Source organism: Charadrius vociferus, unplaced genomic scaffold, assembly GCF_000708025.1.
Source record: "Charadrius vociferus isolate BGI_N301 unplaced genomic scaffold, ASM70802v2 scaffold1196, whole genome shotgun sequence".
Lineage (NCBI taxonomy): Eukaryota > Metazoa > Chordata > Aves > Charadriiformes > Charadriidae > Charadrius > Charadrius vociferus.
In genome coordinates this window covers 131819-145919 of record NW_009648977.1, presented here as the reverse complement: position 1 = coordinate 145919, position 14101 = coordinate 131819, and the positions used below count along the sequence as shown (strand labels likewise).

At 41.0% G+C, this 14101-nt stretch overlaps 1 protein-coding gene across 1 annotated transcript; it reads right to left on the bottom strand.

Moving 5' to 3' along the window:
• Window positions 1-12644: 12644 nt before the first annotated feature.
• On the bottom strand, window positions 12645-13571 carry SOCS1 (suppressor of cytokine signaling 1). Its single transcript, XM_009887743.1, has one exon. The coding sequence runs from the start codon at window positions 13540-13542 to the stop codon at window positions 12919-12921; it is 624 nt and encodes a 207-aa protein (XP_009886045.1). The 5' UTR covers window positions 13543-13571; the 3' UTR covers window positions 12645-12918.
• Window positions 13572-14101: the final 530 nt, after the last annotated feature.

Below are 14101 nucleotides of genomic sequence, written 5' to 3'. Positions count from 1 at the left end.
TTTCTTTTCCCTTAATCTGTTTGGCATGGTGACATGTCGTCTCCACAGGTCAAACCTCTACATTCTGGAACAATTTTGCAAGGTGCTGTTTTATGGAACTTCCTGAGCTGCACTTTGGCCAAAGCTGTCCTAATCTAAACGTATAATGACCACCTAACTCAATAGAGAGTACTTAAAATTCAGCCACTTCTGTATGTTTTATAACTGGTGAGGCCAAGCTGCTCTTATCATCTGCCTGCTACATAATGACTTTATGATTCAGACTGGGGGAGTTTCATAAATACTTTGCTCGTGGTTATTTAAAAAGACACTGTCTTATGAAGATGTTTAATAGGTGTCTCTTACCCCTCTTTTTTTCCTCTCTACAATCAGCACATTATCTTAATTGCAGAATTGTGCGCTTAATGTGGATTAAGCTTGAATAAAAGAGAATGCATTCACTTCAGCTCAAGCATTAGAGCCTGTTAAAACTGACCTGCAATAAGTTCAAGCTTTAAAAATTTGGACCAACAGTAGCAAAATTTGTATGGCAATTAATTAAGTGGCTTCTCCAAGACCTCAATAAGGGCTCAGGCCTTCAGCATTGTCAGTGGAAACTGAACAGTTTTAGGACTGTGCTGGATTATGTAACATGTTGGAATGCTTGAGTAAAAAGCTCCAAACTAGCTGTATAATTGTTCTGCACTTGGGACTCCTTTTTTATAACAGATTACAGCTGGCAAGAGAATTTGTGAGAACCACCTGTATGCCCTTGCAGCTGTTATTCCGAATACTCTGTGCACTTCTTTCAAAACCAAGCAAATATTTTCTCTTGCTCTCTCTAATGCATTACCTCCTTCCAAAATTTCACAGCCTTCCAGGATGCTTTCCAATCTCCTCTGACATGCTACAGCCTTTCCAGATTTCACACGGAATTATCCTTTAGAGAAAAAAACATTTTCTCTCAAGGTTACTTTTGAGCTCAGTTTGGTTTCTGTTGACTTGACTAGAGGTTGAATAAGGCCCTGTAAGAAACCCTGAAGATTGCTGGCCATTAGTTAAACCAGGGATTTCCTTGAAGCTGGCCCTGCAGTGATATTTTTTTTTTTTTTTTTTTCGGTTCCACAAATGGCCAGCATTCAAGCTAGTGGAATTACACATGCAGTCATAAATTCACTCAAACCCTATTTATACCAGCTTGGAATATGCCTGTGGGTTGTGTTTAGTATTTATATGCAATTGCCTTTGGGCTTCACCTGGGTTTGTATACAATATTAGCAGATAATGGTTTGTATACAGTGTAACTAGCAGACTGTAAGCAGCAGTCAGCTTTTCCTTTCACTTGGATCAGAAGTTCAGGTCTGGCAGATGAACTGTGGTATTTTAAACTTTAAGGAGTCAGAAGAGATTATTCTTGCCCAGTAGAAGTGTGACATGTGCTGCATTTTAAAACCACTGTCTTCTTAAAACAGTATTAAAATTGCATGGGAAAAGAGATATGTAGGAGAGCAAGGAGAAAATAATATGTATGGCTGAGAAAGGCAGCCCTGGACTGTGTAGTCCTCACTTTATACTTAGTATACAGACATAGCTTTTCCTGTACTCTTCACCTGTGTCTTTTAATGCAGATTTGGGAGTCCTAAGCTATTTCAGTATCTGATTGAAATTGTCATTATATTCACCTTGGCAATGAGCTTGTGTATGGTTTTGAATACAGTGCATAAATTACACTTATCAGGAAGAAAGGTTAGCTAAGTTTTATTAGTTCCAAAGCATAATAAAAAGATACGTAGTATAGATTGTGCAGTTCACATGGACAACTTCTTCCTCATTAGCCATATTTGTTTTAAAAGTAGATATAAAATAATACTTAGACATATGAGGAAAATAATCAGCAAATACTTCTTGATACCTAGGCCTTCATACTTTTATTCCCCAGAGTTAAAGGTTCTTCGTAAATACATGTTTGTATTACTGTAAATCTTCCAGGACTAGAGCACGATACCCATTGCATGGGTAAAGGACTGAAGGCATGGGGAGATTTATACACTCAGAGTTTGAATCAAGAGACTTTTATCCTACTGTCAGAAAGATGTGGAATTTGTTGTTGTTAGAGAGAATAGGCCATAATGAACTAAAAAAAGGCAAACCTCTCTTTACTGAGTACTGTTACTGAAACCTTTGCAGTGTTGCCTAGTGGTCAAAAAAAGATGATACACATGCTGTTATATGCTCTGAAAAATAAGTCTAAATTACCCATACAGTTAAAAGCTGTGGGGTGATTACAAGGTAAAGCAGTATGATATATATAATAATTTTTTGGCAGAGTCCAGAATGAAACAAAGGGTTCCCGATGTCTTGGAAAGGGCTCTGTTCATGAGTCTGAGCTACAATGCTTCGCTCAAACTATTTACAAATTGATATTTTGTACAAACTATATGATGCAAGATTCCAGAATCACAGGGCAGGAGATAGTTTCCTTTTTTGGAGTTCAGAGTCCTAAGCCTCATTTCAGAAGCACTTCGCCGAAAGGCTGAATTTCTGTTCTTTCCTATTTTCTTTCCATATCCCAAGTACTTCTGTGGCTAACTGGAGCATCCTTTGTGCCTTACAGCTTCAGTGGGCCCTACTATTTCACACTCCTCACTCTCTGCTCCTAAAACAAAAGCTGTCCTCCTTTATTTGCGTTGAGACTCCAGAGAAAATTGGTCTGACCAGTATGTACATGGGTTGTCTTCATAAAAGTCAAGGTGAGAGTAGAATATGGGCCACTCATTTGACTTCTGCATATTAGAAGATATCAAGTGTTCCCAGTGTGTTCTGTGCTAAGCTTAATGTCCTCAAAACTGTGTGTCCCTGGCAGAAAGTTGAAGACATTTAAAGTCTCGCCAGTGCTTGAGACCTTTACAACTGCAACACACAAATTAGGTGAGATATTCTTATTTAATTCCCAAGGACAAATGACTCTGCAGTCTGTTGAAAAAAAAAAAAAAAAAATCCCATAATAACATCCTTTAATTACCAATCTAACCTGGACTCCCATCATGTCAGTCAGTCTGGCCCTAAAGACAAACAGGCTCGCCAAGAAGATCATCTGCACCACCCCATGCGATGCTTACTGTGTCTGGCTTCTCAGGCTTTAGAGAAAGCCAGAGAAAGCCAGGAATCGCTGTCCCTGTGTGCAAAAACTCATATAATCTCTGAACTTTCTTCTAGACTGCTGCTTCCCCTCTAGGGAAGTGATTATCCCCCTGTACTCTGCACCAGTGAGGCCGCACCTCGAATACTGTGTTCAGTTTTGGGCCCCTCACTACAAGAAAGACATTGAGATTCTGGAGTGCATCTAGAGAAGGGCAGTGAAGCTGGTGAGGAGTCTGGAGCACAAGCCTTAACGAAGAGCAGCTGAGGGAACTGGGGTTGTTTAGCCTGGAGGAAAGGAGGCTGAGGGGAGACCTTATCGCTCTCTACAACTACTTGAAAGGAGGTTGTAGCAAGGTGGGGGTCTTAAGTTATAGGACAAGAGGAAATGGCCTCAAGTTGCACCAGGGGAGGTTTAGATTGGATATTCGGAAAAATTTCTTCACCGAAAGGGTTATCAAGCATTGGAACAGGCTGCCCAGGGAAGTGGTGGAATCACCATCCCTGGAGGTATTTAAAAGATGTGTAGATGTGGTGCTGAGAGACATGGTTTAGTGGCAGGTTCATCAGTGTTAGGTTAAGGGGTGGGCTCAATGATCTTAGAGGTCCCTTCCAGCCTAGACGATTCTGTGATTCTATGCTTCAGCTATCCACTCCAGAAAGGAGTTAACTGGTTTTTACAGTGAGCTGATGAATTACAGCAACAGGTATATGCATATGGGTTGTTGGAAGTGTATACAAACCCAGTATACAACAGCATGCTGAATGCTATAAAACAGTTTGTGCATAAGGCTTGAGATGGTTTAGACAGTTCTGCCCTCTGGACCAGTAATGAATCCCCTGTAAGACCTAAAATTTCTCTCATTGCAGCCACCTTCTTTTTCTTTTTTTTTTTTTACTGAATGGAAACTTAGAAAGAGGAATCATTTGGCATAACTCGAAATTTTAAAACAATATTGGTTGTAAATGCCATTGCACACCTGGACCTTTATAATTAATGTCCATAGCCATTGTACACTTGGACCTTTGTAATTAATGTCCGTGTAATTAATGTCCTGGACCTTTGTAATTAATGTCCATAGAGAGGAAAACTACAGCAAACTTACAGTGAACAAACAGGTTGATCATGTGCTCTATTAACACAGCTCAGCCAGTCACTAGCTTTTTCTCTGCAACAATAGTAATGAGAAAAATTACAGCAGCCAGAAACTCTTGCATGAAAATGGTTATCACATTACCAAACGTGCTGGGCTGAGAATACTGGAACTGAAATTATTACCGTTAAGAAAGGCACCATCTACTTTGCATACAATTATACAAATATGGTACATGCCAAATACATATAGGGGATAGCTACATGATACGTTGTAGAGCTGTGGACTACAATAATGTAGCTTGTGCCCTGGACTACTGTGCTGTTATTCTGTCTTGTCTGTGAAAAGTTTCCATCGGCTGCCAGTTTTACAGACACTCTGACAAGTATTTTCTCCTCTTCCTACAAAACCGTAATTCTTGCTGCTTTTCCCTTCTTCCTGCTTTTCCAAACCAAAAAGACCTGTGATTGCCTAAGATAGTAACTTACACATGGTACATACAGTCACAGGACAGTGATGGATTTACCATTAATCGCATAATTATTGAGTAACTGTGCGAGATTAGATAAAGAAGATCCCTGTACTTGAAAAGGCAAATCCCTATTTCGTGGCTGAAAAAGGCTTGAGGTACTGCACTATAGTTTCAGCTTTTTTTTAAACAGAAAGAAATTGCTATGTAATAATTGTAAAGCTTTCATGGCTCATTTCATTTTACTTTGTATAGCCAGCCTTGTTGGGAACCAGCAAGAAACCTGGGGAAGTGTTCACACAATGTTGTTTAGGCACCTAATTTACAGATCTAATTGCCCCCTAGCAGTTAGGAATCTGCCTCTGAAAGCCTTTCATTTGCACCTAAGTCAGCTGTTGAAAGTAGCTGGTGTGAGCAACTTACCTGGTGAGAGCACACGGGAGTATAAGGGGGACATAAAACCTAAAATAATCTCTGAAGTATTTATCAAAACTATTTCTGAACAGATTCTGTATGTAGAATACATGCCAGAAGAGTCTAGCAAGCAGGTTTACTGGATTTTATCTGGGAGAGCTAAGAAAGTAGCTAGTAGCCTTACTCCTTTTTAGCGTATATATATCCCAAATTCATCCAAGTGATAATGTTAGAGATCATACCTATGCTACTTCGGTGTCAGGAGTCTATAGGACATACCAGCTCCAGCTCCAGATCTCCCTAGATTGCCTGAACAGTGATGGCATATAGGCAGGTCAAGAAATAACCAAATAAGACTATTTCACTGGGTGTTACAAAATCTGTAAGCCTAAGTCAAGTCTGTGTTGTAACGTTTTGGGGAGAATGTTTCACGCTTACTTTTGTTTTCAGTACTCTATCTGGGAACCAGACGTTCAGATCCCAGAGAGGATACCTAAAATGTCAGCCTGAAAGTTCCATCTGACTCAAATTCCAGTAATAATTAGTTTCTGCTGTAGGGAAGTTGATTTGGGGAAACTTTGGTTAGGGTGAAAATGTAACATAGTTATCAGTTTCAGTTTGCAGGGCACAGAGGAGACTTGCAAATACTCAGCAGAGCTGGAAAGAATGGGGGCAGAAAAGCGCATACAATCTTGTATACACACTTTCAGTACCAAAACTGAACAGCATAGGCATGGTTTTAAATCACCCTCAATGTGTGATTTAGCTGGGGCTCTATCAAGTAAGAAATCTTCATGATGCAACCATAGCTCTTAGATTTAATTTTAAAAAGATACTTGTTCTTATTTAATAATATTATCTATAGAAAAGTTGATCTTCCCTGGAAATTGATTTTGCTGGAGCTAAGGTTTCACTCCAGATGTTTGTACGTTCTGAAATGACAAACCTGTGATTGACTATGGCTAGTATATTTATTTTTACGGCAACATGTGTAAATGTTGCGACTAGAGTAGATTTACCAGGAGAAATAACAGGTCCACAGTATCCTCCCTGTGTCTTGCAAAGTGTCCTTCAATTCAGGATCCATGGGAACTCTACAGTGCTGAGAACTCCTCCACACTCCTGTGACTTCATGCAGCTGCTGGCTGTCCTGTGCTAATGCTACCTGTAGGGTGCCTATCAGACCAGTATAGTAAAGCACCTTTTTTTCAGTTTAAACTTCATGAAAGATGGGAGAGATTGGTGAAATTATGTAAGATCTTCAGTTTAAGATAAAGGTAACTGAATTCAGAGGCTTCCTTTACAGTGACAACGTATTTATCTGCTAGTACACTAGTAACTTTTCACTCTGTCCTGACTTAACCTGGGACCATTGTAACCAAATTAAAGGATGGCTTTATAGCTACAGCGAAAGTACAGACTTTGAGATTTGATGCCACTTGTGCCTTCCTTCTAAGCCACCTCCCTATACCCTGTTCTCTGCTTCTGCTGATACCACCACTAAATGTCCCAGGATTCATCACAGTAAAGCCAGCCTTTACTACTATCTCCTCTGAAAATTTAGTAATTATTTTTCCTATTTGCTACTAAATTCATTCTTCTCGTTTCTCATCATTACATTCATTACACACGTTCATCTGTGTGTCTTGATTGTTGAAACCACTTATCTCTTTTCTCCTACTCAAAGTCTGCAGTAGAGTATCAGGAGGCCAGTTAGCGGTAGAATAAGGAAGGGCCAAATAGTTGTTTGCTTTTTTAACAAAGCCGGGATGTCAAATTTATACTATGAAAAGCAACTAAAACAGAGCACAGAAACTCCAAGAGATATGACAGCATCCAAGTAAAGGCCTAAACTACTTAGCCTACTTACCTATCCAACTGGGTGCATCTTTCCAGGTCTTTTGTCTGTTTGGCACGCACACCTTATTTTAGTACAGTAGTTACAGTTTCTTCACTATCTGCATTTCAGTTACCTGGGAGAGGGAGGAACTTGATTTATAACAATGTCAGATTCCTCTCCTTTCCCAACGCACTCGACTAAGACTGATGATCAAGACTTTCCTCTCTTGTTACCAAGCTCAGTAAATCCTGGGTGGTGAGTAGCTCACCTTACCTAAAAGAAGCCAGCCTTGTGCCCACTCTTATTCTGTCAGGTAAGGAGAAAAAATGTCCCAGCATCTACTTGAGGGCTTTGTTCCCTTTCCACCTGCAGTCATGCCATGATGCTATTATTATCCTAAATGGAAAGAGAACTGTGACTGGTTGGACATGCTGATGATCGGAAAAGATAAGTTGCATTGTAATGCAGCCAGTGTGTTAACTCATGAAAAAACACAGTAAATTCTTCAGTGCTTGACATCCGTCAGTTGGGATTGGATGTCTGCCTAAAAACTCTACTAAGTTTAGTTACACATAACTAGTTTTGACAATGTTCACTTATGCAGCAAGAATAACTTCTGCACTGCAGAAAATTCCTGGTGAAACTTCTGAGGCCTTTTTTCATCTAAAGAAAGTCGAACTAGATGAATGTACCGGTATCTTCTAGCCTTCAAATCTTTATGGCATGCAAAGATGCTGTAAATCATAAGTAAAGGGGTTTTGTGGAACTAATGTCCCACCAATGATCACTAGATCTGATCCACAAGTTGCATTAAGCTAACAGCACTGTGTGTACATCCCAAGCCCACGTAATACTGCAAATGCATAGATGTCCAGGTCAGAGTGTCCTCTCAGGCATCCCGGCACCACTCTGGATCTGCCCATGGAATATCTCACTGTAAACCTGAGCATGTGTTGGCCCGCTGTGTTCAGTATCGACAAGTACTGGCTGTGGAATTCACAATCATGTAAACAAGGATACTGTTAAGATTAAACCAAATAACCCTTTCCTGTAACAGGAATAGAACTAAAAAGGAATTAGTTATGTTGGGAAGAAAGAGACATTTCTATGAAAGAAGTGATAAGTGTTTGGCAATAGATACGTATGTAAGAAGTCTCTGATAAAAAACACATTAACCATGTAAAGAAAGTTCCCCTCTTTTACCACTCAGAGCTTCACTTCCATAGCCATGTCTGGAGGGATTACACACACCTACAAACACAGCACAGTGGCCAGTGGATCTTATTCAGGAAAAAAAAAAAAAAAAAAGACCAAATTTTCACAGTTACTTGGTTTTGGTTAGAAGGTAAGAAAAGCCCAAAACTCTGTTAGTGAAGATGAACCTTTGTGCTCACAAGCAGAAGCAGGGCAGGCAGTAGTGATTCACAGGAGGAGACAGAACTCTTTAAAGAGCGATGACTGGATTTGTCACTCTTTCACATGGCTGGGAGCTACAAAATATATACCTATAACTGAGATTAAAATGACAACAGAAAGGTCATCCTACTTTGCCTTGCTAATATTATCAAGAGGAGCAGAATGAAGGAAGCTGAGCAAATGTGGTTTGCGGCATGGTTATCTATTTGCTTTATTCTGTTTGGCTGCTGTTCCATCCTCACAATATCTGCTCCTCTCATACCTGAAGCCTATAGGGTAATTGCTTTGCTATGCAAAAGCATCATCTCTATCATTCTTGTCTTCAGTGATGACATCCACAGCATGTTACTGAGGTGCAGACACAGGGGAAATACTTTTAGCATGTGGCTAACTCACCCATCTGTCAGGCAGGAGTTTATATTCTGACTCTTTGGCCTTTGCTGCTTTGCCGTTCTTGAGCAGTGGTTACGTGTTGGGAAGGGTGGGAGAAGTTGGGATTTTCTTTATGCTCCCTGTTGGCCTGTGTTTCTGTTATTCCGTGGTGACACAGAGCAAATTGGACCCAGGTGTAGCAAATTTGGCTGCTATGTTAGAAAACAGCTGTGGAGAAAGTCAGGTACAGTGACAGGATCTGAGTACTAAGCAGAAGTATGACAGCAGACAAGTTAGGGACAATGAAAAGTCTTGAGCGGTGCTTCTTTGTAATTGGGAGAAACATCCTGGAAACCTACTGCACATGCAGTTGTTAGCTTACACTTTGCACAGAAAGCAACGTAGAGTCTGAATTAAGTCACTGTATCACAGCCGTTGTCTCAAAGCTGGAGTTAATGAGTAAATGCATTGCTCACACAGCTGTCAGCACCATGAATGGAGGGGTGGAAGGAGAGCCAGGGACTGAATGACAGCCCAGCTCAACAGAAAGGGCTGACACTGGATCTGAAGGAGAAGGTTCAGGAGGGGGATGCACTGTTCAATAGAGGATTAAGTACAAGCTGGGTGAAGAGTATTGATGGCTAGATACGGTCAGTGTGTTGCCCTAGGGGACACTTTTTTCTTGACTGTTGAAAATAGCATCAGTGCTGACTGCAGCTGAAGCCTCACTTCTTGTAAATGACTTCTATCATAACAGAATTAGTGTGACCACAGCTTCACAGTGGGTAAGGTTATGCTTGTCATTCAAGAGGCTCCTATTGAGCATTAACTCTTCATGGCTCAATTAACCAGGTTCTCTGAACACCTATAGTTCTATTAATTAGCTCTATTTCTTAGCAAGTGTTTTACAGCTGCAGCATGGTATGTAAGTTAACCTACTGAGAAAGCGAATGTGTGTTTCGGTTTTCAAAAAGTGAGGAAGCCTCAGTCTTGCTGCTTGTACAGTCTCAGGAGCATTGCAGTGGAGCAGGGCTGGGTGGTGTCCCAGCAGGACCCTGCTGCACAGTTCCCACCCTGTTGCTCTCTGTGGGACAGAGACCCCCAGGGTCATCGCGAGTGACAAAGCCATGCTGCAAATGGTTTTATTTTAAAACTGTCCCTTCCCCACTAACTATAAATATTGCAGTTTCTTCAGAAAACATGGCTTTGCTCTGCTCCTGAGCACAGCTCAAATTCTTCTGTAGTTCTTTACCAGATTGACTGTTTACTTCACTTTCCAGCCACAGCCAGGAGTGAAAAGGTCAGAGGAAAGAGCTGGGCAAGAGGGGGAGGGAGTGGAAACACCACTCTTCATGTACTATTTGCAGGGAGGATTAAAATCACTGCACTGTTGTGTGTTTCCATTGCTTTAGGTGCAGAATACAGCAAATTCTGTATTTGACCTTGCTGGTACAGAGGATAAGAGATTTGACAGCTGGAATTACTGCAGAAATCTTCAGGAGACTCCTAGTATGCGCCTTAGATGTATGCAACAGAGTCCTTAATTCAGTGCACACAGGTAAGCAGACATTCTAGACAGCCCTTTATTAGCTCTTACAGAGGGCAAATCAGAGTGACAATGTGAACACACATACCGTGGTTAGGATTTCTTAGTTGCTTTTGAGCAACCTACATATCCCTGCTAGAAAGAGGATCTGCCTGGCCACTGTGTATGGCTGTATGCTGGGGAGAGAGAGAGAGAAAGGAAGGAAGGGGAAAAAGAATAAGGCAGGTGAAAAGGTACGTAGTTTAAAAATACAAGTCAGCTTTGTCTCCTCTTTCCTTAAGAGATCTTTTATACAATTCTGACCTTCTTGTCCTTCTTTATAGTTTTGATTATATTTTTTTCTGAGCTATCCCACATTTACATTTCATATTAAAGACAAGATTAGGGGATTTAGGAAGTTCACGTGGGAGGATATGGATCATTTCTGTTAAACTCACTCTAAAGCAATCAAAGTTGAGAGAGAAAGTAAGTAAGTTTGTTTCTGCCAGGAAGAAAATGAAACGTGCTCTTCATTCCATGGTTCTCAGTGGGAAGCCCCTTACCATATATCTAAGTCTAGTTTTGTTTGCTTTTATCGGGGTAGTGGAGAACCTTCTAAGCTACATTGTGCTTGTTCTACCACTAATGCTGTTATGTCGGCACTCATTTATATAGCAAGGCAAGAGTCACTAGTTTGGGGCCTGAAGGGTTAAAAGATACTCTTCTTTTTTTTTTTTTTTTTTTTTTTTTTTTTTTTTTCCAATTTAACTTCTTAAAAGCTGTTCACATTCAGGCTATGCTTTGCTCTGCTCTGCTCTCATATCTGCTGCATAGCACAGCATTCACTACTTCCCCAATTTATATCCTTGCAGCTGCTGTGGGAAAATGCATCATTTGGCAACTAATTCCAGTTTTAGAATTAAGCAGAACTGTTGTCTGCTAATCTCAGCCAGGGATGGGTGACAAGGGAATGGGAGACTGTTAGACAGGACCGATCCAAAGAACACTTTTAGGGAAGCAGCATAGTAAAGGGTCACATGATACTGCCTGTATGTTCTTTCTTTTTCCCTTTTTCACAATGTCCAGTGCAGTGTGAGTGATCCTTAGTCATGTTTGAGGAGGAAGCCTATTTATTCCAAAGAAACATCAATGATGTAAGAGCTGAGTTTGTAGAGTAAATGATATTAAACAAATTGTTCAGTAAGGAACATTATATAACACATACTTGATGTTTCCTAAAAGTGGGTTTAGCTTTAAAATGAATGTGAATTACAGCAGAGGGAGAGACCTTTTATCTTCCAAACTCTAAAGATGACTTCATTTACTGCTTACAGTTACTGTAAGCACCATAGATCTGTGCTGATAGAGTACATTTCTGTGAAAGACTCTCTGCCTTCTTTGAAGTGATTTGGTTCAGCTGGTTTTCTAAGTCAGCTTTCATGGATTTCAGGAAATGCTTGGGGGAGGGGAGAATCACTTTATCATAATGCAGGTGACATTTTGCCAAATTAGGCATCTCAAGTCATTCACAGTTACAGCTCTATGGAGCATTGATTTTGCATTTTATGAGCAGATAGAAACCCAATGGTGCCTTCACCAATTTCCTACAAATGGTATTACAAAACAGTCTCATGTATTTTAACTTTCCCTGAATGCAATTTACCCACTAGAAAGTACAGCTGCAACTCTATAGGCTTATGCTCCCTGGATCCTGTCATGGAGTGAAGTCACTGATTCTTTTAAAATATCAAGTTTTGCTCTGTATATCACCAGGCATTTAACACAAGAAACACCTTTTTTGAAGTCTAAAGATGTCTGCACTTTTGCCATTTTGTGTATGCCAATTTAAAGCGAGAACTATCCTTCGCCAATGCATCATAATGATACAGTGTTCACGGCCTTTTGAAGTGTGTGAATGGCATTTCTGGACAGTTTTATTTTTCCCCACTGACGTTCATGTGGTTTGGTTATGTCAGACAGCAACCTCTTCTTGCTTAGAGCCTCATCGCTTTTAATAGAAATAAGGCAGGCAAGCCGGAGTTGGTGCAATTAGCTCAGCCAAGGGTTCGATTCACTCTTTCAAAAACTATGCATCGCTGTAGTCTTAACACACTGTTCCTGCTTTTATGGCTTTAACAGAGCGCTAGATTCCTGGGCAGATTCATTGTGCGTACATTTTCTACTCACTTGCATCATTCTATTTTAGGTTTTTTGGGGCAGGAATCCTCTCTTTGCTGGACGAGCCTATTTTAGTGCTAGTCCAATAGGGCAAAGAGCACGACATAAAGACCTGTCTGTTATCTGCATTTATACAGTCAATTAGCAGTTAAAGTTTGGCAGCGGGATACATACCAGAGCCTTTAAAACTGAAACCAGAGATGCTAATTTTTTTAAAAACTTTCACAATAAAGTTTATTATGTTAATATCATTAAAAATATTATAAAATAATAAAATATTCTGCTTGGCAGAAAAATTATGCCAGGGCTTTAAAACCCCAGTTTTGTGCAAACAGTTTTTGTAAACATAAGAAGTCAAGTGTTCAAGTTCCATCCCAAAATACAGTAAATTGCTACAAAAATAAGTTTGCTCACTGTCAAACATGTTTAAAAACCCAGGAAACTGGATTTCTATACACACCTCTCACAGGTCCCTATACAGTTAATGCTGTACTTATATCTGAAATGGGAAGGATTTCAGATAGTCCTTTAAAACAGGATTGAGTGGGATCTGGTTTAAGTTCTCTCTTCCAAAAGTCTTCACAATAGTCTTCCGGCAGAGCTCCTGCAGGGGCTGCACACGGACTTTGCGCAGGGGGGTAACCAGTACCTTCCTCGGGGAGCTTAGGTAATGTTCCAGCAGCTTAAAAAGACAATCAAAAGTCTCTTTGCTGCCATCCAGGCTGAAACGCCCAGTCTGAAAATTTATCCGGATGCTGGTGGGCCCAGTCGCAGTCTTAACACTGATGGCAAAGAAGCAATTCTTTTGTGTGCTGTCCCTGATGAGGAAGGTGCCCTCAGGCTCAGACTTCAGCTTCTCGTGGGCAGCACTGACAGTCAGAGGTCCCCAGTAGAAGCCACAGGCATCCAGCAGGCTGCTTGCTCGAGTGATGCTACTAAAATCCGCTTGCGAGCGAAAAGTTCGGAAGTGCGTGTTGCTGTGTGCCTGCACAGTGCTGGGCCGGCCGGGGCCGTGGTAGCCTCGGGCCTGTGAACGATCCTGTGCTGGAGGGTCAAGTAGACATCTCGGGTCTGCTGCAACTGCATTATCTGCTGACACCTTGCTGTGCGCTACCATCCTACAGCCTAGACCAGCGGATGCGGTCTTCCATAGCGTCAGCGGCTACGGCAGGGCAGCTTTCCAGCAGCTATTCTGAAATGCCAAAGAGAGACACAATGTTAGATCCCCAGAGAAAAGCGGCTGCAATCTCTGAATGACCAAGTCTTCCATTCACATGCCTCCCACCCATTATAAAATAATAAAATATTCATTTGCCAATTTACACTGGGCAAACAACTGCTCGCTTTCTGACAAGATTAGCAGTCTATCACTATGGCAAAGCCCAAAGCTCCAAAAATATTTAGCAAGGATCATTAACAGCTACAGAGGATAATGCAGTTTCCCTGCTATGAGCCCACAGAAGCATATTGGGACCTAAAGTGACCCTCTCACTGAGAAGTTCTCTCGTGCACACTCCATCAGATTCTCAAGTCTTAGAGAACAAAGCAACAAGGTTTTACAACAGAGTTACCCGTTTCTCTGCACTTCCCTCTCTGCCTTCCCCAATCCCAACTGAGATGTCAGAACTCAGACAACACCATTATTTGGTGCGCTGCATGAAAAAGAAAGTGGGTGA